The following is a 23,607-nucleotide window of genomic DNA, read 5'->3' on the forward strand; positions in this document are numbered from 1 at the left end:
AAAAAAAAGTTATGGCTCTCGGAAAGCAGGGAATGAAAAACTACAATTAAAAAGCAAAAAATGGCTTTGTCCCAAAGGGGTTAAAACTGAATGATAGTTGTTTCATTTGTGTTAGGCCCCATGCACACGACCGTGCCTGCAATCACGGCCCGCAATGCGGGTACGGCTGGCCGCCGACTGCCACCCGCATTTACGGGCTGTGCTCCCATACAAAGTATGGGATCACGGCCCGCAAAATGCAAAAGAACGGACATGTTCCATAATTTTCGGAACACTTCTACGGCACGGACACCCATCCGTAGCGCTACGGAAAGGTGTCCGCGTTCAATGAAAGTGCATGTTTTTTTTTTACGGTCGTGTGCATGGGGCCTTAAACAAATATAAACTCTGGTAAAGACAAATATATATATATATATATATATATATATATTTATATATACACTGCGTTCCAAATTATTATGCAAATGTTATTTTTCGCTGATTTTCCTAAATAGTCGATGCAAATGACAGTCAGTATAATCTTCAAGCCATGAACCGTTGGAGTATAATGCAAATTTTATTGAACAAATCTCCTAATGATAACAGATTTTTTTTTAGAAGTAAAAAACTCAAAATGCACTGTTTCAAATTATTATGCACAACAGAGATCAAAACATTTTAAAGGTTGTAAAGAGAACTAAAACGGTCATTTGTTGAATTTGCAGCATCAGGAGGTCATATTTACAGAAATCAAAAGCTCTTTCAATCAAAAAAAAACTTAACAGGCCAAGTTACATGTTATCATAGGACCCCTTCTTTGATATCACCTTCACAGTTCTTGCATCCATTGCATTTGTGAGTATTTGGACAGTTTCTGCTTGAATATCTTTGCAGGATGTCAGAATAGCCTCCCAGAGCGTCTCTTTTGATGTGAACTGCCTCCCACCCTCATAGATATTTTGCTTGAGGATGCTCCAAAAGTTCTCAATAGGGTTGAGGTCAGGGGAACATGGGGGCCACTCCATGAGTTTCTCTCCTTTTATGCCCATAGCAGCCAATGACACAGAGGTATTCTTTGCAGCATGAGATGGTGCATTGTCATGCATGAAGATAATTTTTCTACAGAAGGCACGGTTCTTCTTTTTGTACCACGGATGAAAGTGGTCAGTCATAAACTCTACGTACTTTGCAGAGGTCATTTTCACACCGTCAGTGTAATGACAGGGTAGGGAGACAGACAGATGAGCCCTAATCTACCCGCCACTCATTCCCTACCTACTTACAACGACTCGTCCTAAGCGACGGGGTACAACTGGGCGACGGTCCCTACGCTCAGTAAGTGCAAAACAGACAAAACAGACAGGGGTACACAGCTGCCCACGGAGACACCGTGAGCAACAAGAGTGGTGAACGAGCCGAGTCAAACCAGGAGAGAGCGAGGTACAAAACGCTGAGCAGGAGAGTGGTCAGAAAGCCAAGGTCAATAACAAGCAGAGGATCAGTAGTACAAGCAGCAGCAGGAAGCCAGGAAACAAGCATAAAAGAATCACAGGCAAAAGAGGAACAGGAAAGGCAGGTATAAATAGACAGTGGGCAGGAACTAGCTCCGTCTGGCCAGGCTGTGATAGGCTCTCCCACTCCTAAGCCTGCCATCCTGAGTGGTGGAAGATGGAGTCAGTCTCACAGACATAGGAGCAGGTGCAGACTGATTGCCCACGGGCGTCGACAGAACCTGTGTCTGGCAAATCCTTTACAGTACCCCCCCTTTTATGAGGGGCCACCGGACCCTTTCTAGGTGGACCTGGTTTATTGGGGAAATGAATGTGGAACCTCCTGAGCAATACCCCAGCGTGAACATCCCGGGCGGGTACCCAAGTCCTCTCCTCAGGTCCGTATCCTCTCCAATGGACCAGGTACTGAAGGGAGCCTTGGACCATCCTGCTGTCCACAATCCTTGGCCACCTCGAATTCTACCCCCTCAGGGGTGAGAACAGGGACCGGAGGTTTCCTCGAGGGAGCCAAGGACAGGGAGCAGCGTTTAAGGAGGGAGGCATGAAAGACGTCGTGCACTCGAAAAGACGGGGGCAACTCCAGTCGGAAGGAGACAGGGTTAAGGACTTCAATGACCTTGTACGGCCCTATAAACCAGGGAGCAAATTTCTTAGACTGGACTTTAAGGCACAAATTTTTAGAAGATAGCCACACCAGATCCCCGACCACAAACAAGGGGTTAGCAGAACGTCTTCTATCTGCCTGAGTCTTTTGTATGCTCTGGGACGCCTCTAGGTTCTTCTGAACCTGGGCCCAGACTGTGCACAGTTCCTGATGAACGACATCTACCTCGGGATTGTTGGAACTACCAGGTGAAACGGAGGAGAACCGTGGATTAAACCCAAAATTACAGAAAAAGGGGGAGACCCCTGACGAGTTACTGACCCGGTTATTAAGGGAAAATTCGGCGAGGGGAATGAATGAGACCCAATCATGTTGACAGTCAGAGATAAAACACCTTAAATATTGTTCTAGAGACTGATTAGTCCTCTCCGTTTGGCCATTAGTTTCAGGATGGAAAGCCGAGGAGAAGGACAGATCAAACTCCAACTTTTTACAGAAGGCTCTCCAAAACAATTAAACAAATTGTACCCCTCTGTCAGAAATAATATTGACAGGAAACCCATGGAGACGCAGGATGTGTTTGATAAACAAGGTAGCTAACGTCTTAGCATTGGGTAGTTTCTTGAGGGGCACAAAGTGGCACATCTTACTGAAGCGGTCTACTACAACCCACACCACCGACTTGCCTTGAGATGGAGGAAAATCGGTGATAAAATCCATGGAGATATGGGTCCAAGGTCTCTTGGGAATGGGCAAAGAACATAGTAAGCCCGCTGGTCGGGACCTGGGAGTCTTGAACCTAGCACAAACCTCACAAGCGGCGACGTAGGCCTTAACGTCTTTAAGCAACCCAGGCCACCAGTAGTTTCTGGCAATGAGGTGCTTGGTACCCAGGATGCCTGGATGGCCAGATAGTGCAGAGTCATGATTTTCCCTAAGTACCCTTAGCCGGAGTTGCAGGGGAACAAACAGCTTGTTCTCAGGAAGGTTCCCAGGACCTTGATCAGCCGCAATTTCGGAGACTAAATCAGAATCAATAGAGGAAATGATTATACCTGAAGGCAAAACACAAGCAGGATCCTCCTCCGAAGGAGGGCTGGCCATGAAGCTACGCGACAGTGCGTCAGCCTTAATATTTTTAGACCCAGCCCTATAGGTGACCAAAAAGTTGAATCTGGTAAAAAATAATGCCCATCGAGCTTGTCTCGGGTTTAGCCTCCGGGCAGATTCTAAGAAAACCAGATTCTTGTGGTCGGTAAGGACCGTTACCTGGTGCCTAGCCCGCTCCAGGAAGTGGCGCCACTCTTCAAATGCCCATTTAATGGCTAAGAGTTCGCGGTTGCCAATATCATAGTTACTCTCAGTGGGCGAAAACTTCCTGGAGAAGTAGGCACAGGGACGGAGATGGGTGAGGGACCTGGTACCCTGGGACAAGACAGCACCCACTCCCACCTCGGGGGCGTCAACCTCCACGATGAATGGCTCCATTTGGTTGGGCTGAACCAGCACTGGGGCCGAGAAAGCACTTCTTAAGGACCTCAAAAGCCTGGACAGCCTCAGGAGGCCAGTGGAGGAGATCAGCACCTTTGCGAGTGAGATCCGTAAGAGGCTTAGCGATGACCGAGAAGTTAGCAATAAATCTCCTGTAATAATTAGCGAATCCCAGGAAGCACTGTAACGCCTTCAGGGAGGCAGGTTGGACCCATTCCGCCACAGCCTGGACCTTGGCGGGGTCCATGCGGAATTCATGAGGAGTGAGGATTTGACCCAAAAATGGTATCTCTTGCACCCCAAACACACATTTTTCGGTCTTAGCAAACAGTTTGTTTTCCCGAAGGACCTGGAGCACCTTCCTGACATGCTCAATGTGGGAGGACCAGTCCTTGGAAAACACAAGTATGTCATCAAGGTACACTACAAGAAATACCCCCAGATAGTCTCTTAAAATCTCATTTATGAAATTCTGGAAGACCGCGGGAGCATTACACAACCCAAAGGGCATGACGATGTATTCGAAATGACCTTCGGGCGTGTTAAACGCAGTCTTCCACTGATCCCCCTCTTTGATGCGGATAAGGTTATAAGCCCCCCGTAGATCAAACTTAGAGAACCATTGGGCCCCCTGAACTTGATTGAAGAGATAAGGAATCAAAGGAAGGGGGTACTGGTTCCTTACAGTGACCTTATTCAAGTTCCGGTAGTCGATGCACGGCCTAAGACCACCATCCTTCTTCCCTACGAAGAAGAAGCGAGCACCTACCGGAGAAGTGGAGGGGCGAATGTAACCCATGGCCAGGCATTCCTGGATATACTCTCTCATGGCTTCACGTTCGGGACAAGAGAGATTGAATATCCTACCCTTAGGGAGCTTAGCTACTGGTACCAAATCGATTGCGCAATCGTATTCTCTATGAGGAGGTAACACTTCGGAGGCCTCTTTTGAGAAAACATCAGCGAAGTCCTGAACAAACTCAGGTAGAGTGTTCACCTCCTCAGGGAGAGAAATAGAATTAACAGGAAAACATGACATCATGCATACATTACCCCATTTGGTAAGATCCCCAGTATTCCAGTTAAACGTGGGATTATGCAACTGCAACCAGGGAAGGCCTAAAACCAAATCGGACGATAATCCCTGCATCACCAGTACAGAGCACTGCTCCAAATGCATGGAGCCAACAAGGAGTTCGAAAACAGGGGTATGCTGTGTAAAATAACCATTAGCAAGAGGAGTGGAGTCGATACCCACAACCGGGACAGGTTTAGGCAAATCAATCAATGGCATAGCTAGAGACATAGCAAATTCCACAGACATAATATTAGCAGAAGACCCTGAATCCACGAAGGCACTGCCGGTAGCAGACCTACCACCAAAAGAGACCTGAAAGGGAAGCAAGATTTTATTAGGTTTCATCTTTACGGGAAATACCTGTGCGCCCAAGTGACCTCCCCGATGATCACTTAAGCGCGGAAGTTCTTCCGGCTGCTTATTCTTACGCCCAGGACAGTTGTTCACTTGATGCTTGTCATCCCCACAGTAGAAGCAGAGACCATTCTTCCTGCGGAACTCTCTACGTTGTTGTGGGGAGACGGAGGCCCCGAGTTGCATAGGTTCATCCGAGTTTTCCGTGGAAGAATGAAGCAACGGAACCTCGGGAGCCATCATGGGGGAGTCAGAGGAGAAGGCACAAAAACATTCAAGTCGTCGTTCCCTGAGACGTCGGTCAAGTCGTACCGCTAAAGCCATAACCTGATCTAGGGAGCCAGCAGAGGGATAGCTAACTAGCGGGTCTCTCAGGGCGTTCGACAGACCCAATCTAAACTGGCACCTCAAGGCAGGGTCATTCCACCGAGAAGCTACACACCACTTCCTAAAGTCAGAACAATACTCCTCTACAGGTCTCTTACCCTGACGTAAAGTCACCAGCTGACTCTCGGCAAAGGCAGTCCTGTCAGTCTCGTCATAAATGAGCCCGAGAGCAGAAAAGAAAAGATCAACGGAGGAAAGTTCAGGGGTGTCAGGAGCCAAGGAGAAGGCCAATTCTTGGGGCCCGTCCTGGAGCCGGGACATAATTATACCCACCCGCTGGCTCTCAGAACCTGAGGAGTGGGGCTTTAAGCGAAAATAGAGCCTACAACTCTCCTGAAAGGAGAAAAATGTCTTCCGGTCCCCTGAGAACCGGTCAGGCAACTTGAGGTGGTGTTCAAGAGGTGAGGTGGGGGGCGCTACCAGGAAAGCATCACGCAGATTGTCCCTCTGAGCCAGGGCCCGGACCTGTAGGGAGAGGCCCTGCATCTGCTGAGCCAGGGTCTCAAGGGGGTCCTTAGATGTGTCAGGGACCAGGGTAGACTAGGTATATGGGCCTGTGATTATGTAATGACAGGGTAGGGAGACAGACAGGTGACCCCTAATCTACCCGCCACTCAGTCCCTGCCTACTTGCAACGACCCGTCCTAAGCGATGGGGTACAACTGGGCGACGGTCCCTACGCTTAGTAAGTGCAAGACAGACAAAACAGACAGGGGTACACAGAAGCAGGGAAGCTGCCCACGTAGACACCGTGAGCAACAAGAGTGGTGAACGAGCCGAGTCAAACCAGGAGAGAGCGAGGTACAAAACGCTGAGCAGGAGAGTGGTCAGAAAGCCAAGGTCAATAACAAGCAGAGGATCAGTAGTACAAGCAGCAGCAGCAAGCCAGGAAACAAGCATAAAAGAATCACAGGCAAAGGAGGAACAGGAAAGGCAGGTATAAATAGACAGTGGGTGGGAACAAGCTCCGTCTGGCCAGGCTGTGATAGGCTCTCCCACTCCTAAGCCTGCCATCCTGAGTGGTGGAAGATGGAGTCAGTCTCACAGACATAGGAGCAGGTGCAGACTGATTGCCCACGGGCGTCGACACAGAACCTGTGTCTGGCAAATCCTTTACAGTCAGGGACCCTAAAGGGTGCCTACCAGCTCTCTCCACATGATTCCAGCCCAAAACATGACACTACTCCATCCATCTGGACCATCCAGGGTTGCACGGCACTCATCAGTAAACAACACGGTTTGAAAATTAGCCTTCATGTCTTTCTGAGCCCACTGCAACCGTTTCTGCTTGTGAGCATTGTTTAGGGGTGGCCGAATAATAGCTTTATGCACACCTGCAAACCTCTGGAGGATCCTACACCTTGAGGTTCGCGGGACTCCAGAGGTACCTGCGGCTACAAATACCTGTTTTCTGCTTTGCAATGGCATTTTAGCAGCTGCTCTCCTAATCCTATTAATTTGTCTGGCAGAAACCTTCCTCATTATGCCTTTATCTGAACGAACCCGTCTGTGCTCTGAATCGGTCACAAATCTTTTCACAGTACGATGATCACGCTTAAGTTTTCTTTAAATATCCAATGTTTTCATACCTTGTCCAAGGTATTGCACTATTTCACGCTTTTCGGCAGCAGAGAAATCCTTTTTCTTTCCCATATTGCTTGATTCCTGTGGCCTGGACACTGGCGTAGCTATAGGGGTCGCAGCGGTCGCAATTGCGACCGGGCCCCGAAGCCTGGGGGGCCCACGGCCCCCCCACCACATTTTCGTGAGGTTACTTATGTAAAAACGCTGCATAAGCAGCATTAAAGCTGGACAAATGCCGTTTTCTAAAGGACCTTTAATGACGTCATGCCCATGTGACCTGATTCGCCTTTGAGGAACAGAAGCCACGCCCACCAATCAGGTCCTTCTACCACAGTATAGCAGCAGCAGAGTCGGCAGAAGAGAAAGCACGTCCACCTCTCAGGTCCTGGTGAGCGCTTCCTTAACCCCATCTCTCCCTGCATCCCCCATTGTCTCTTCTTTACTTGTCTCTCCTGACCCCAACTCCTGTAGGGTTTGTTAAGTTTTTTAATTCACCATGCGTTTTGCCGCGATTTTCGTGATCGCGGCAAAAATGGTGCGGTTTTGCCGCTTTTTTCGTAATCGCAGCAAAAATGGCGCGGTTTTGCCGCGATTATGAAACTTGCAGCAAACCACACCATTCATATCACAAATTCGAAGATTGCTTAAATGTAGTACAAGATGCATAAAAACATTAGGCTTAGGGCTTATTCAGACGAACGGGATATACGTCCGTGCAACACAGCGTGAGTCCGCTGCGAAAAACTCACAACATGTCCGTTCTTTGTGCGTATTTCGCGCATCATGCACCCATTGAAGTCAATGGGTGCGTGAAAATCACGCGCACCACACAGAAGCGCTTCCGTGTGACGAGCGTGATTCGCGCAACGGCAGTGAAAAGGATGAATGAAAACAGAAAAGCACCACGTGCTTTTCTGTTTACAAACATCCAAACGGAGTGTCATAATGATGGCCACTGGCGTAGCTATAGGGGTCGCAGCGGTCGCAATTGCGACCGGGCTCCGAAGCCAGGGCCACAGCCACAGCCCCCTGCACCACATCAATAAAAAGTTACTATAGTAACTCGGGCCGCGGGCCCCTGTTACTATAGTAACAGACTTTACTTACCTTCCTGGTTCCGGATCGCAGCGGAGGTCCTGACGTCAAGCGCTGTGCGCAGCGTATGACGTCACAGCGCTATGCGCCGCGCACAACATCGAGAGGACAGAACTTCCGCCGCGGCTGAAGAGGAAGGTAAGATTAGTAGCCCTGACTGGCGGGTTCCGACTCCCGGGACCCGCCAATCAGCTGTTTTGAAGGGGCCTCATCACTCGTACGAGAGCTGCTCCCCTTCATTCCGGTCACACTGTGAATCGGTGTCGGCGATTCACAGTGTGAGCGAGTAGTGAAATTAAGGGGAAGCAGCTCTCGTACGAGCGCTGCAGCCCCTTCAAAACAGCTGATTGGCGGGTCCCGGGAGACGGACTCTGACACATCAGCTATTGATGGCCTATCCTGAGGATAGGCCATCAATGTTTAGGGACTGCACAACCGATTTAAGCCTACGATGTAGCAGGCTTAGAGGGCCCATGAGACAGGATCACAGATTGTGTGATCCTGTCTGCTGGGCCCTGTATCTAAGCCAATCACATGGTAGGCTTAGATACATGGCCCATGCGTGATCCTGTATGCTGGGCCCTGTATCTAAGCCAATCACATGGTAGGCTTAGATACATGGCCCATGTGTGATCATGTCTGATGGGCCCTGTATATAAGCGTACCACACTGTAGGTTTAGATACATGTCCCATGTGTGATCCTGTCTGATGGGCCCTGTATATAAGCCTACCGCACTATAGGTTTAGATACAGGGCCCAGCACACAGTAATCTTATACTGTATAAGATTACTGTCTGCTGGACCCTGTATCTAAGCCTACCTTGTGGTAGGCTTAGATACAGGGTCCCACAGACAGTATCACACATGGGCCCTGTATCTAAGCCTAACACGTGTTACTAATCGTTTTTTTTTGTGTGTTTTCTTACTGGTTCGGTCGTTGGACTACGTCAGATTCCAGGACTACTTCGATGACTGCTTTTTTTTTTATTATCAATAAAATGGTTAATGAGGGTTGTGTGGGTTTTTTTTTTTTATTTCAATAAAATATTTTTTCTATGTCTTTGTGTTTTTTTTTAAACTATATTACTATCGCCTTAGTAATGGCCGCCGGCTGAGTGACAGCAACCATTGCTAAGGCGGGGCTTAGTGTTAGCCGGTGCAGAGGCCAACACTAACCCCCATTATTACCCCGGTACCCACCGCCACCAGGGGTGCTGGGAAGAGCCGGGTACCATCCAGTACTTGACCATCTGTGGTGATTATTATTCTTACCTTTCCTGGGTCCAGCGCTGGAGCCGCAATGTCAGCAAGCTGGGCCCCGTATCTAATCCGATCATGTGTGATACTGTCTGCTGGGCCCTATATCTAATTCTATCATGTGTGATACTGTCTGCTGAGCCACTGTATCTAATCCTATCATGTGTGATACTGCCTTCTGAGCCACTGTATCTAATCCTATCATGTGTAATACTGTTTGCTCAGCCACTGTATTTAATCCTATCATGTGTGATACTGTCTGCTGAGCCACTTTATCTAATCCTATCATGTGTGATACTGTCTGCTCAGCCACTGTATCTAATCCTATCATGTGTGATACTGTCTGCTCAGCCACTGTATCTAATCCTATCATGTGTGATACTGTCTGCTGAGCAACTGTATCTAATCCTATCCATAGTTTATAGGGTCGTAGTGCTATAGATATGCTGTCTCCTATACACGCATTTTTTTTTGGGTGGACACATATGTATTGGGGCTATTTCCCCTGACATTTTAAGTCCTTAGTGACGCCCCCGGCTGCTAGTGTTGCATTGTTGGGTCACTTAGGAGACCCAGCGATGCAGCTGAAAGCTGCGGACCGTCGGCCATGAGAAGTTTGCGGGGGGGGGGGGGGCGGGCCCAATAAGAACTTTTGCATCAGGGCCCATGAGCCTTTAGCTACGCCCCTGGGCCTGGATAATAATGTGGAACGTCCCTCTTAAGTAGTTTTTCTTTGATTGGGCACACCTGGCAAACTAATTATCACAGGTATAGCAAAAAAGAAAAACGAAAGACAAGTGGACCAACCAGCACACTTTGGGCAAAAAGTAAATACAAAATAAGGCCTCATTTACACGAACGTAATATACGCGCGTGCGACGCGCGTGCTTTGCACGCATGTCGTACGCACCTATATTAGTCAATGGGGCAGTTTAGACGATGCGTGAATTGCGCTCAGCGCGTGTGCGCAGAAAAAAACTCACGACATGTTCTATAATCGTGCGTTTTTCGCGCACTCACGCACCCATTGAAGTCAATGGGTGCGTGAAAACCACGCATGGCGCACGGAAGCACTTCCGTGCGAACTGCGTGATTCGCGCAAGAGCTGTCAAACTCCTGAATGTAAACAGAAAAGCACCACGTGCTTTTCTGTTTACAAACATCCAAACGGAGTGTCAAATTCGAGATGAGCGCACCGAACTTCCCCGGGTTCGGCCAAACTCGTTTTGCCCGAAACCGGTAAAAAATGTTCGGGTACGCGACGTCAGGAGACAGTCACTGTCCACGGTGCTGAAAGCGTTAAACTGGTTCAGCACCATGGACAGTGACTTCCGCTCCGAAAATCCATGAACCTGTAAAAAAAAAAAGACGTTCTGACTTACCGATAACTCCGGTCCGACCTCCCGGGATGGCAGTTCAGTCCAAGTGACAGCTGCAGCCAATCACAGGCCAAGCACAGGCTGCAGCCAATCACAGGCTGCAGCGGTCTCATGGACTGCGGCGTCATCCTGGGAGGTGGGGCCGGATGACAAGAGAGGGACGCGTCACCAAGGCAACGGCCGGGAGCCCGGACTGGGGGAAGCAGGAAGTTCTTGGTAAGTATGAAAGTCTTTTTTTATTCACAGGTTGGTGTATATTGTGTTCGGCATTCACTGTCGAGGGTGCTGAAAGAGTTACTGCCGATCAGTTAGCTCTTTCAGCACCTTGGACAGTGACGGGCGTCGACTAGCCTCATCTCTATGATGGCGGCTGCGCGAAAATCACGCAGCCGCGCATCATACACGGATGACACACGGAGCTGCCAAGTGCCTTTTGCGCGCGCAAAACGCAGCGTTTTTTGCGCGCGCAAAACGCACACGCTCGTGTAAATGAGGCCTGAAGCTGTTTAAACAAAATACAAAATTATTTATTATTAAAAACTTTTTTTTTTTTAAAGTATTGATATAAATTTCATTATACATGCACAATTGTCATATCAATGAAAATTAATTGTGCATAAAGCTGGGTTACTAACATTGATGCAAGTACTATTACAGTATACCGACAATTTAAATATGTCCGTCCAGACAAATGTTAAACAAGATATTACAATAACATTTTGTGATTTAAGGGAAAATAACATCCAAAAGAAACGAAAGCAGATTATTCCCTCCCAAAAGTCCAGCTGCATGCCGTTCACATTGTGCGTTAGAACGGAAGACAAAGCCGACACTCCCAGAATCTATTTGGGGAGAAAGATTTGTGTCTAGCTATCTGCTAGTAATTTTCCACTGATACCTTCAAGTTACAGGCATCGTCCAGGTTTCAACATGTATGTTTAGGATGGGATCCAGCTGGCAAAGGATCCAGAGGAGACTTTTATAAAGATTGCCGAATAATAAATGATTGCATTCAAAACCTATATTTAGGCGAGGTGTCATGAGCCGTCATTTGTTCCGGAGACATTTATTCACATGACAACCATACATATCTGCTTTTGACCAGATTTTGTGTGTCTAAGGCATATAAGGAAGCAAAGCATATTTTATCTCTTCATGAGATTCAGGTATAATTTGATCACTTTTTCTATTTACGGGAGACACTTTGAAGACACTCCCAAAATATGCTTAGAGAAGGTTGTTTCAAACCCTTGGCTCAAGGTTCTTTCACTGGTACCTTAGTATTGTAGGTATAGTCCAAGTTCCAACATTTCTAACAGGACGAAATCAAGTAATATAACGAAGGTCCAGGAGAGCCTCTCTTTTCCATAGTTGCCCTCGTGGCTTTTAACGGGTTTGTCTAGATCTCTCTCCCTTCGTGCCTCCTCACATACAGGTATAGTACAAACACGACTGAGCTCATTGCAGGTTAAGGTTAGAGTCCAGCAAGGTACACCGTGTGTGACGTCAAACACAAGTGTTAAGGGGTGATTGGCTAACGCGTTTCATCACATCTGTGACTTCCTCAGAGCCATGGCTCTGAGGAAGTCACAGATGTGATGAAACGCGTTAGGAGGCACGAAGGGAGAGAGATCTAGACAAACCCGTTAAAAGCCACGAGGACAACTATGGAAAAGAGAGGCTCTCCTGGACCTTCGTTATATTACTTGATTTCGTCCTGTTAGAAATGTTGGAACTTGGACTATACCTACAATACTAAGGTACCAGTGAAAGAACCTTGAGCCAAGGGTTTGAAACAACCTTCTCTAAGCATATTTTGGGAGTGTCTTCAAAGTGTCTCCCGTAAATAGAAAAAGTGATCAAATTATACCTGAATCTCATGAAGAGATAAAATATGCTTTGCTTCCTTATATGTCTTAGACACACAAAATCTGGTCAAAAGCAGATATGTATGGTTGTCATGTGAATAAATGTCTCCGGAACAAATGACGGCTCATGACACCTCGCCTAAATATAGGTTTTGAATGCAATCATTTATTATTCGGCAATCCTTATAAAAGTCTCCTCTGGATCCTTTGCCAGCTGGATCCCATCCTAAACATACATGTTGAAACCTGGACGATGCCTGTAACTTGAAGGTATCAGTGGAAAATTTCTAGCAGATAGCTAGACACAAATCTTTCTCCCCAAATAGATTCTGGGAGTGTCGGCTTTGTCTTCCGTTCTAACGCACAATGTGAACGGCATGCAGCTGGACTTTTGGGAGGGAATAATCTGCTTTCGTTTCTTTTGGATGTTATTTTCCCTTAAATCACAAAATGTTATTGTAATATCTTGTTTAACATTGGTCTGGACGGACATATTTAAATTGTCGGTATACTGTAATAGTACTTGCATTAATGTTAGTAACCCAGTGTTATGCACAATGAATTTTCATTGATATGACAATTGTGTATTTTGTTTAAACAGCTTTATTTTGTATTTACTTTTTGCCCAAAGTGTGCTGGTTGGTTCACTTGTCTTTAGTTTTTCTTTTTTGCTATAATGAAATTGGACGGCACCGTGCAATAACTATTGCATTTCTTTTGGGTTATTCAAAAGAATAATATCTTTTTTCTTTGCTTATTATCACAGGTATCTGAGATTGATTACAATGATCCAAAGAGCCCTAAGGCTGGGTTCACACAACCTATTTTCAGGCGTAAACGAGGCGTATTATGCCTCGTTTTACGCCTGAAAATAGGGCTACAATACGTCGGCAAACATCTGCCCATTCATTTGAATGGGTTTGCCGACGTATTGTGCAGACGACCTGTAATTTGCGCGTCGTCGTTTGACAGCTGTCAAACGACGACGCGTAAATGGACTGCCTCGGCAAAGAAGTGCAGGGCACTTCTTTGCTACGTAATTTGAGCTGTTCTTCATTGAACTCAATGAAGCACAGCTCAGGATTTACGAGCGTCTCAGACGGCTCGCAAAATGCGAGGAGGAGCATTTACGTGTGAAACGAGGCAGCTGTTAACAGTCTGTCTTTTCACACGTAAATGCCTCTCATCGTGTGAACATACCCTAAGACACAATACCATCCAAGAGTTTAATTGAAAAACTAATAATTTAATGTTTATGACACTTAAATCCAATGTGCATAATAATTTGGAACACGGTGTAGAAGATTAAGCAGATAATGAATACAGATAAAGTAAGTCGTTACATATAAAAGTAAGAAAGAGCTTTGAGAAGCTATACTTAACTTTCTCTGAGGACAGAAGCTTCTTCACGGTGTTGTACAGTATAATAGAAAATTAAAATGGAGCAACCCGTACTCAATGTTCAAAGGAGCAGCTTATCCTGGCAGAGATAAAGAGCAGTACAAAACATGTAAACAGGGGCGTAACTAGGAAAGACTGGGCCCCATAGCAAACTTTTGACTGGGGCCCCCCCTCCCCTGGGTGTCACACAACCCCCCCTTGTAGATAGTGCCTTTTTTACAGGCCCCCCCTTAAGATATCTACAAAGGGGGCTGTATGGCGTTATCTACAGGGGGGGCTGTATGGCGTTATCTACAGGGGGGGCTGTATGGCGTTATCTACAGGGGGGGCTGTATGGCGTTATCTACAGGGGGGCTCTATGGCGTTATCTACAGAGGGCTGTATGGCGTTATCTAAAGGGGGGGCTGTATGGCGTTATCTACAGAGGGGGCTGTATGGCGTTTTCTTTAGGGGGGGCTGTATGGCGTTCTCTACAGGGGGTCTGTATGGGTTTATCTACAAGGGGGTCTGTATGGCGTTCTCTACAGGGGGGGTTCTATGGCGTTCCCTACAGGGGGCTCTATGGCGTTCCCTACAGGGGGCTCTATGGCGTTCCCTACAGGGGGCTCTATGGCGTTCCCTACAGGGGGCTCTATGGCGTTCCCTACAGGGGGCGCTGTATGGCGTTCCCTACAGGGGGGGCTGTATGGCGTTCCCTACAGGGGGTGGCTGTATGGCGTTCTCTACAGGGGGGGCTGTATGGCGTTATCTACAGAGGGGGCTGTATGGCATTCTCTACAGGGGGGCTGTATGGCGTTATCTACAGGGGGTCTGTATGGCGTTCTCTACAGGGGGGTCTGTATGGCGTTCTCTACAGGGGGGCTGTATGGCGTTATCTAAAGGGGGGCTGTATGGCGTTCTCTACAGGGGGGCTGTATGGCGTTCTCTATAGGGGGTCTGTATGGCGTTATCTACAAGGGGGTCTGTATGGCGTTCCCTACAGGGGGGGCTCTATGGCGTTCCCTACAGGGGCCTGTATGGCGTTCTCTACAGGGGCCTGTATGGCGTTCTCTACAGGGGGGGCTGTATGGCGTTTTCTACAGAGGGGGCTGTATGGCGTTCTCTACAGGGGGGGCAGTATGGCGTTCTCTACGGGGGGGCTGTATGGCGTTATCTACAGGGGGGGCTGTATAGCGTTATCTACAGGGGGGGCTGTATGGCGTTATCTACAGGGGGGCTGTATGGCGTTCTCTACAGGGGGGGCTGTATGGCGTTCTCTACAGAGCGGGCGACACGGGCCCCCTCATGCCGCGGGCCCCGTAGCAGCTGCTACGGCTGCTATAGTGGTAGTTACGCCACTGCATGTAACACTGTTCTGTACCCTAGAGAGGCGCTACGTCAGTAATACAGCACTTGCTGATTGCTTCTATTTGCCCCCAGAGTGCTGCTTATTTATAGGTGTTTTACTTGTGAAATGCGCACGCTGATTAGGTCTTCCAGCCAATAGTGTGCTCCACAGTTGAACCTGGTAAGTTATAATTGCCGAAGAAAGACCATTGTAGGTTAAAAATATTGTAACCTGAGATATAACATGAGGGATCACTGTACTAAGACATTTGGGTACTGTATTATTTAACTTTCCAGATATTTCCTAAAAACCACAACCTATAACTGATAAATCATTTCTAATGATAATATTACCATTGATAAAATAATAATTTCATTAAATAAATCTAAAAATTAAAGGCTATAAAAGAAGAAGAGAAGAAGTACTCCGACCAAAAGAAGAGTCTCAAGAATGGCATAAAAGAACTAAGACAGAAGGTAACATATTAAAAGATCATCATTTATTTTTAGTTATAGTCAATGTATTTTTTTCCATGTATTATCATGGGAACATCAATCAAATGATGTCTCTAATATGTGTTTTTAGTGTCCTGTTGAGTAGCTTTTTAGGAAATTTTACTTAGACTAGCGTTCATTGGGCGCTGCTGAAATCCGTCCTAGGATGACATACCTAAATAATGCTTTGTGGTTTCTGTTATAAATGGAAAACCCTGACAGAAGTGTGAACAAATGAGTCTAAATATTTGGAGCCTCGGTGATGGCTGTGACTAACTGGATTTACTGTTGCTCAACAGTACACATAAACAGTCATTCAGCTGTCAGTATGTAGAGAAAGTTAAATATGGGGCATATGGCGGCCATATTTAGTTATCTAATAGGCCGTGCCTTAGACATGGCCTAATAAAGCCTGTCACTTTTTCACTGTAGGGACTAATGCATTCGAATACAGAGGTACTCCAATGCATTACATGTTGAAAGTAGAATAATTAATAAAATAAAGTTGTTAAAAAAAAACAAACAATTAAAATAAAGAATAAACACAACTTTTTCCATATAAAGAGAAACTATTGAATAAAAGTGATCGAATATATAAAATGTCATAGTGACATGTCAGAAGTTTGACCCCCACCAATTGCTAGAACGAAGCAGCTGAAGCGCTTGTGTGAGCTCGTGTGAGCGCTCAGCCGCTTCGTGTCTGTTCGGCTTCTTCCGGAAAGCTGATGTATCGGAGTACGGGTTCATAGACTTTCTATTACATAGATACATTTATTTCCGGAAAAAGCCGAACAGACACAAAGCGGCTGAACGCTCACACGAGCGCTTCAGCTGCTTCGCTCTAGCGATTGGTGGGGGTCTCAGTGCTCGGACCCCACCAATCCAAACTTCTAACATGTCACTATGACATGTCAGAATGTTGTCAAACGTTTAGATACACTTTAACTAGGGCCCTGCCCTCTGGACTATCACAGGTAGCCTTGCGCTTGGACTATATATATTAACTTGGTACACCATAGTTTGGCCAGCTGCCATCCCGCTACGGCGGTGCGGCCCAGTGGGTCCACAAACCCACAGATCGTGACAATTAAGCCCTTTATAATATACAAAGGCTACAGGTGTACCCTCAGATTTGTATTTTTCAAATGCCCTTTTTTTGTTATATATTACCCTTTTTACAGAAGGTGTAAGCCATGTGGGTTTAATTTTAGTTTTTTATAGTTGTTACCTATAGGAATAAATTTTGCACTATAATTACCCAAAGTAGATTTTAAAATCTCTCATTTATCATTTGTACCATTATTTGACATTAGTTCTTCCCAGTCTATATCCTGAATTGCAGCCCTCATCCTGGGGAAATTGGCCTTCTTAAAATTAAGTGTTTTTGCCCTCCCAGCCTGTGTTTGTTTTTTACAGTATAGGTAAAATATAACTATATTGAGATCACTGTTACCGAGGTTTTCACGAACATTGACGTTCCCAACAAGCTCTGCATTATTAGAAATGACCAGATCCAACAGAGCTTCACCTCTAGTCGGGTCTTCCACATACTGGCGCATAACATCTTCCTGCAACAGGTTGAGGAAATTTCTTTCCTTTGCAGTTGAAGCCGAACCATGACCCCAATTAATATCCCGGAAATTAAAATCTCCCATTATCACTACAGTACCCGCCTGTGCAGCCCGCTCCATCTGTTTATATAGCTCCATCTCCTCAGTTATATTGGGGAGTCTATTGATTACACCAAAAGTAATTTTTTCAGTGTTTATCCCCCTTTGTAATTCCACCCACAAAGTTTCAACCTCCTCACAATCGTCACCCACTATTCTCTCTTTCACACTTGCCTTCATATCACTTCTCACATACAGACATACACCACCACCTTTCCTATTTGCCCTGTCTTTCTGAAACAGTGTAAAACCCTGTAGATTTACATCCCAGTCGTGTGAAGAGTCTAGCCATGATTCAGCAACACCAACTATATCTATATTTTCTTCCAGTATCAAAGCCTCCAGCTCCCCCATTTTGCTTGCTAGACTTCTGGCATTTGTGAACATACACTTTGGGCATGTTCACACGTGGCGGAATTTCACTTAAATTCCGCTGCGGACACTCCGCAGCGTTAATCCGCAGCGGAGCCGTTTGTCCATTGACTTCCACTTTAATTTAGCAGTGTTCGTTTAGACGATGCGTAAAATTCCGCTGTGGAGCATAGGCTGCGGAGCGGAATTTGGTGTCCGCAGCATGCTCTGTCTGTTGCGGAGCAGTGGCGGACTCATGGCGGAATTTCTCCATTGACTTCAATGGAGATTCTAATTTCCGCAATGAAGTCCGCAGCTGTCATGCACATGTTATGTGTGCTGCGGATGCGTCTTGCTTTTTTAACTTGACATTTCTTCATTCTGGCTGGACCTATGTATTTCTAGGTCTACAGCCAGACTGAGGAAGTCAATAGGGTTCCCGTAATGACGGGAACGTTGCTAGGAGACGTCTGTAAATAGTCACTGTCCAGGGTGCTGAAAGAGTTAAGCGATCGGCAGTAACTGTTTCTGCACCCGGGACAGTTGACTACCGATCCCAATATACAGCAACCTGTAAAAAAATATAAGTTCATACTTACCGAGAACTCCCTGCTTCTGTCTCCAGTCCGGCCTCCCAGGATGACGTTTCAGTCTAAGTGACGGCTGCAGCCAATCACAGGCCAAGCACAGGCTGCAGCGGTCACATGGACTGGCGCGTCATCCAGGGAGGTCGGGCTGGATGCTGAAAGAGGGACGCGTCACCAAGACAACGGCCGGTAAGTATGAAATTCGTTTACTTTCACTAGGGAAAGTGCTGTCCCTTCTCTCTATCCTGCACTGATAGGCTATGTTCACACGGAGTATTTTGGGGGAGGAATATCTGCCTCAAAGTTCCAAACGGAATTTTGAGGCAGATATTCCTCCCCCAAAATACTCCGTGTGAACAGCAATTATCGCGCCGTTTTTCGCCCGCGGACATTGAGCGCCGCGGGCATAAAACACGCTTTCTCCTGCCTCCCATTGAAGTCAATGGGAGGTCGGAGGCGGAAGCGCCCGAAGATAGGGCATGTCGCTTCTTTTTCCCGCGAGGCAGTTTTACTGCTCGCGGGAAAAAGACGCCGACGCCTCCCATTGAAATCAATGGGAGGCGTTCTCGGGCTGTTTCTGCCGAGTTTTGCGACGCGGTTTCCGCGTCAAAAAACTCGGCAAAAGACCCCGTGTGAACATAGCCATAGGGAGAAGGGAAGCACTTTTCCCGCAGTCCGCAGCAGCTAGTCCGCATCAATTTTCTGCACATTTTGGGCAGATCCGCAGCCGTAATCTGCAACCCAGATTAGGTGCGGCATTGATGCGGACAGTTGCGGAGGAAATCCGCCACGTGTGAACATGCCCTTTAACTTGCCTTTCAATTTTTCACTTTCAGTATCAGAAATGTGATTATTTGGGCATTTTTATTTTCTTTGCTGTTTTGTAACAAAAGGATCTCATTATCCTGTTGTCTAGTCCTCTCCCCACAGTTTTTTTTCTCCCCCCACCTATTTAGCCTGACCCCTCTCTAACCTAACTACCCCTTTATTTTCTACATTGACCTCCCTCCTCAGCCCTAGTTTAAATACTCCGTCACCCCAGCTAGAATTCTCCTCAGCACAGTGGACCCCCTTCCATTTAGGTGCAAATCATCTGCAGAATACAGTTTGTACCCCAATGAAAAGTCTAGGAACCCAAAGCCTTCTCCTCTACACCAAGACTTAAGCCATGCATTTAACTCCCTGAGCTCCCACTGTCTTTCCTGTGATGCGCATGGCACAGGCAGTATTCCTGAGAACACTAACTTGGAGGTCCTTCCCTTCAGCTTGTAGCCTAGTTCTTTAAAATTATTTTTATGACTCCTCCACCTACCATGTATTCTATCGTTGGTACCCACATGGATCACGACAGCTGGATCATCACCAGCCCCTCCCACTAATTTATCCACCCGTTCCACCACCCAGGCACCAGGGAGACCGCCAACCATTCAGTTGAGGCGGTCTTGCCGACATATTATTCTATCCGTCTTCCTGATTATAGAATCCCTTATAACTACTAATTGTCTTGCCTTACCTGCATTACCATCCCGGCGACAACTAGCTGGGCTGTTCTCCTGGCTTTTAGGGAGATCAGTATCCACTAGGGCTGCTATTTCTGAGACCGACACCCTCGCATCATCACCCAACTTGGCAATTCTGCTTGGAATATCAGAAACAGAATTGGCCTTCCTTTTCTTGGATCCCTTTCTACTACCCCTAACTACATTAACCCAGCTGCTTGCCTGATCCTGCTGACCCATGTCTTCACCCTCCAGTTCTACCCCACTAACTGCTTGCTCAGTGAGCAGCATGCTCCGCTCAAGATTGTCTATCACCCTCGGTGTTGCATTTTGCTCCTCCAGATCTCTAATGTGAGCTTCCAGGTGAACAACATGCTCACATCTGCCAAAGAAGTATTCACCCTGGAATTCCGGCTCCAGTCGTGCATACATATGGCAGACTTTGCACTGAAGAAAACCTCCAATTTTGCTGTCCATTATCCCAGTAACAAAAAAACATTGATTAATTGAAAAAGTAAAAGAAAAGAAGAGTACTTACAGGGACTTTAACTCCTCTTTTCAACTCTGGTTTTATAACTCCACTTGATCCACAAGCCACCTAATTTAACAAGCCTAAAAATAGAGAACGCTCAACTGAGGCCTGTAGGCTAAATTATATCACCTGAGAGCAGTTAACCCCTCCCCCTAGTCAGCTGCACAGCAGGAAACAAGCTAAGAAGGAAAAAAAGGGATTTAAATTGTGTCAGTATTGCTGGCTTCTATTAGCAAGCACTCAATTCATATATCAAACACAGTTTCACACACAGGAACACAGCAAGCCAATCTGGTTTAATAACTCCACTTGATCCACAAGCCACTTAATTTAGCAAGCATAAAAACAGAGCAAAAACTGTCATTCCTGTTCGTTATTGTTCTCCCAACCTCCGTCACGCAACGTCGAACAGTGCTGACATCTCGGCCTTGGCGCGTAGTGATCTACTGGCAGGGCCGGCATCAGCACCCGGCGAATCCGGGCAAGTGCCGGGGCTCACTACCCTTGGGGTGGCCCACTCGGCCACTGGGTGCTATCGCTGCCACCGTCACGGCATCACTGTCCATATAGGGACAGTGATGTCTGCAGAAGAGAAGGAATCCCAGGCAGAGCTGATGTCAGAGGGAGATAAGAAGTCCCAGGCAGAGCGCTACAAGCGGCTCTGCCCCGGCACTCCGTCTCTGGGGATGCCCTTAACATCACTGTCCATACAGTGTTGTCCGAAGCAGAGAAGTGTCCCAGGTAGCGCTCTGCCCGGGACTTTGGCTCTGGGGTTGCCCCTGACATCACTAGCCGTATATGGACAGTGATGTCAGGGGCTTCCCCAGAGCCAAAGTACCGGAGCAGAGCCTTTACTAGCGCTCTGTCTGGGACTTCAGCTCTGCTCCAGATATTACTATCCATATATGGACAGTGATGTCAGGAGCAGGAGTCCCAGGCAGTGTGGTAGTAGTGCTCTGCCTGGGACTATGGCTCTGGGGTTTGCCCCTGACAACACTGTCCATATATGGACAGTGATGTCAGGGGTTTCTCCTGAAGTGGAATCCCTAGCCAGAGCATCGGCAATGCTCTGGCTGGGGATTCCACTCCTAGAGGGAACGCCAAAGGCGCTACAGTGAGGGAGACTGTGTGCCACTACCAGGGAGGGTGGCTGTGTGGCACTACCAGGGAGGGGGCTGTGTGGCACTACTAGGGAGGGGAGATGTGTGGCACTACCTGGGAGGAGGGGGTTGTGTGGCACTACCTGGGAGGGGTGCTGTGTGGAGCTACCTAGGAGGTGGGGGCTGTGTGGCGCTACCTAGGAGGTGGGGGCTGTGTGGCGCTACCTGGGAGGTAGGGGCTGTGTGGCACTACCTGGGAGAGGGGGCTGTGTGACACTACCTGGGAGGGGGGCTGTATGGCACTACCTGGGGGGCCTGTGTGGCACTACCAGGGAGGCGGCCTGTTTGGCACTACCTGGGAGGGGGGCTGTGTGGCACTATCTACAGAGGGCCCTAAATTTATGGGGGTATAAACTCGGGGCCTAACGTCTATATGGGGGCATAAACAGGGCCTAACGTCTATATGTGGGCACAAAGTGATGTTTTCTGACCTTTTACTGCCGCCGTGAGTTCCCCCGCAAAGGGGCCTACTAAGTTTGTGTCGCCCAAGGGCCCACATAAACCTGGAGCTGGCCCTGTCTACTGATAAACCAAAGTCTCTCAGTTCAACGATTCTGTCCCTCCGGGTTTGCAACAAGTGGCGATAACTGGCATGTTGACGAACAGGAGACATCGCACAATCATCCCACACCAGTTGATCTGATTTTTTAGGTTTTATGTGGCTAAAAAACTTTGCTTTAAATCTGGTTTTTATGCCTCTCCCACGTGCCACAGATTGGAGCTAGGTGCTTGAAAATTTGATAATTTGCAGCTCTTAGCGACACCTGCTACTTCCTCGATTTGCATAACCTTACGGCTTACCCTTCTATGTGTTGCATTTCAATGTTGAGGAGTATATATATGTAAGTCAAAAAATATATTCCCTGCGTCTTCAAGGCCAAAATTGTCTGCATCCTTAAGGGGTTAATAAATTGCAGAGTTGTTAGATAACCCAATCAGAGCCACATTGTATGCTGGTGATTTAACATCCATTTATACAAGCAGATATATGTATTAGCGACCTTCGGTACGATCGCTGTAAGCGATTCCAGATTAAGGCTTTGTTCACATCTGCTTCAGAGTCCCGTTCTGACATTCTGTCAGAGCCTCCCGTCGGAACGGGAATGAATAGCGAAGTCTACTACGGTATTGATTCCATCAAAACGACGGAACTCTTGCACAACTGAGACAAACGGACACCATTGACACCAGATCCGTCAACATGGAAATCAATGGTGATGCAAACGGAAACCTATGGTTTCCGTTTGCTTCAGTCAGAGTCCCGTTCTGACGGGAATCTCCGACGAAACGTCAGAACGGGACCCTGACGCAGATGTGAACGAAGCCTAACATGTTATAGTTTCAATAATCGTTAAAATGTTATCGTCTGGTCTCTTATTTAACAATGTCACATATCTGCTATCAATCGAACGATTCATCTTTACATATCACAATGCCAGAACAACCAACAATTAATTTTATGTTCACTTAAAAGTTTATTTGCATGATCAACATGCGTTTTATCGCTATACCTATTTACATTAAGCAATTATCGTGCTCGCTCGTTAGTGTTTGAATCTGACCGATAATCTGCTTGTGTAAATGGGTCTTTACTCTCCAGCTCGGTCTGTTCAGATTGGCTTCTGTTTATAAGCACAAGCTCAGCCAGACATCAGTGCATAATGACAGAATAATTCTAAACTACAAGCAGCTAAACCAGCAGAAGCTTACTAGTTAATTTCCACACGTATACAGAGGCAACGGAGTGTCAGAAATGCGGATCCTGAATAGTTTCTTATTTTACTTTCTTGTATTACTTTTTTTTTTTTTATATCATACAACTAATAACTCTCCTATTCATTCAACTAAAAAAATGACTTCTCTTCGGATGCTTGCCAGATGTATGAATTTCTAGTTTAAGATTTTGCTGACTTTTGGATATAAGAATAGCTATTCACAATAAGTAACGATGAGAAAATTGTGGAATGCTTGTACACATGGCAACTTCCTCTATCAATA

The 23,607-nt window shown here is 46.9% G+C and overlaps 1 protein-coding gene across 2 annotated transcripts in view; it reads left to right on the top strand.

The window, feature by feature from the left end:
* CFAP43 (cilia and flagella associated protein 43) overlaps nucleotides 1-23,607 on the top strand; it is a 113,403-nt gene that overhangs the window by 54,289 nt on the left and 35,507 nt on the right. The window contains exon 19 of one of the 2 annotated variants that reach the window (XM_075856473.1): nucleotides 15,715-15,792. The exons of the other annotated variant lie outside the window; for it this stretch is intronic. Coding sequence (XP_075712588.1) covers nucleotides 15,715-15,792 — 78 coding nt within the window. The remainder of the gene's footprint in view (nucleotides 1-15,714; nucleotides 15,793-23,607) is intronic. 2 annotated transcript variants of the gene reach the window in all.

This window comes from Rhinoderma darwinii, chromosome 3 (assembly GCF_050947455.1).
Source record: "Rhinoderma darwinii isolate aRhiDar2 chromosome 3, aRhiDar2.hap1, whole genome shotgun sequence".
Lineage (NCBI taxonomy): Eukaryota > Metazoa > Chordata > Amphibia > Anura > Rhinodermatidae > Rhinoderma > Rhinoderma darwinii.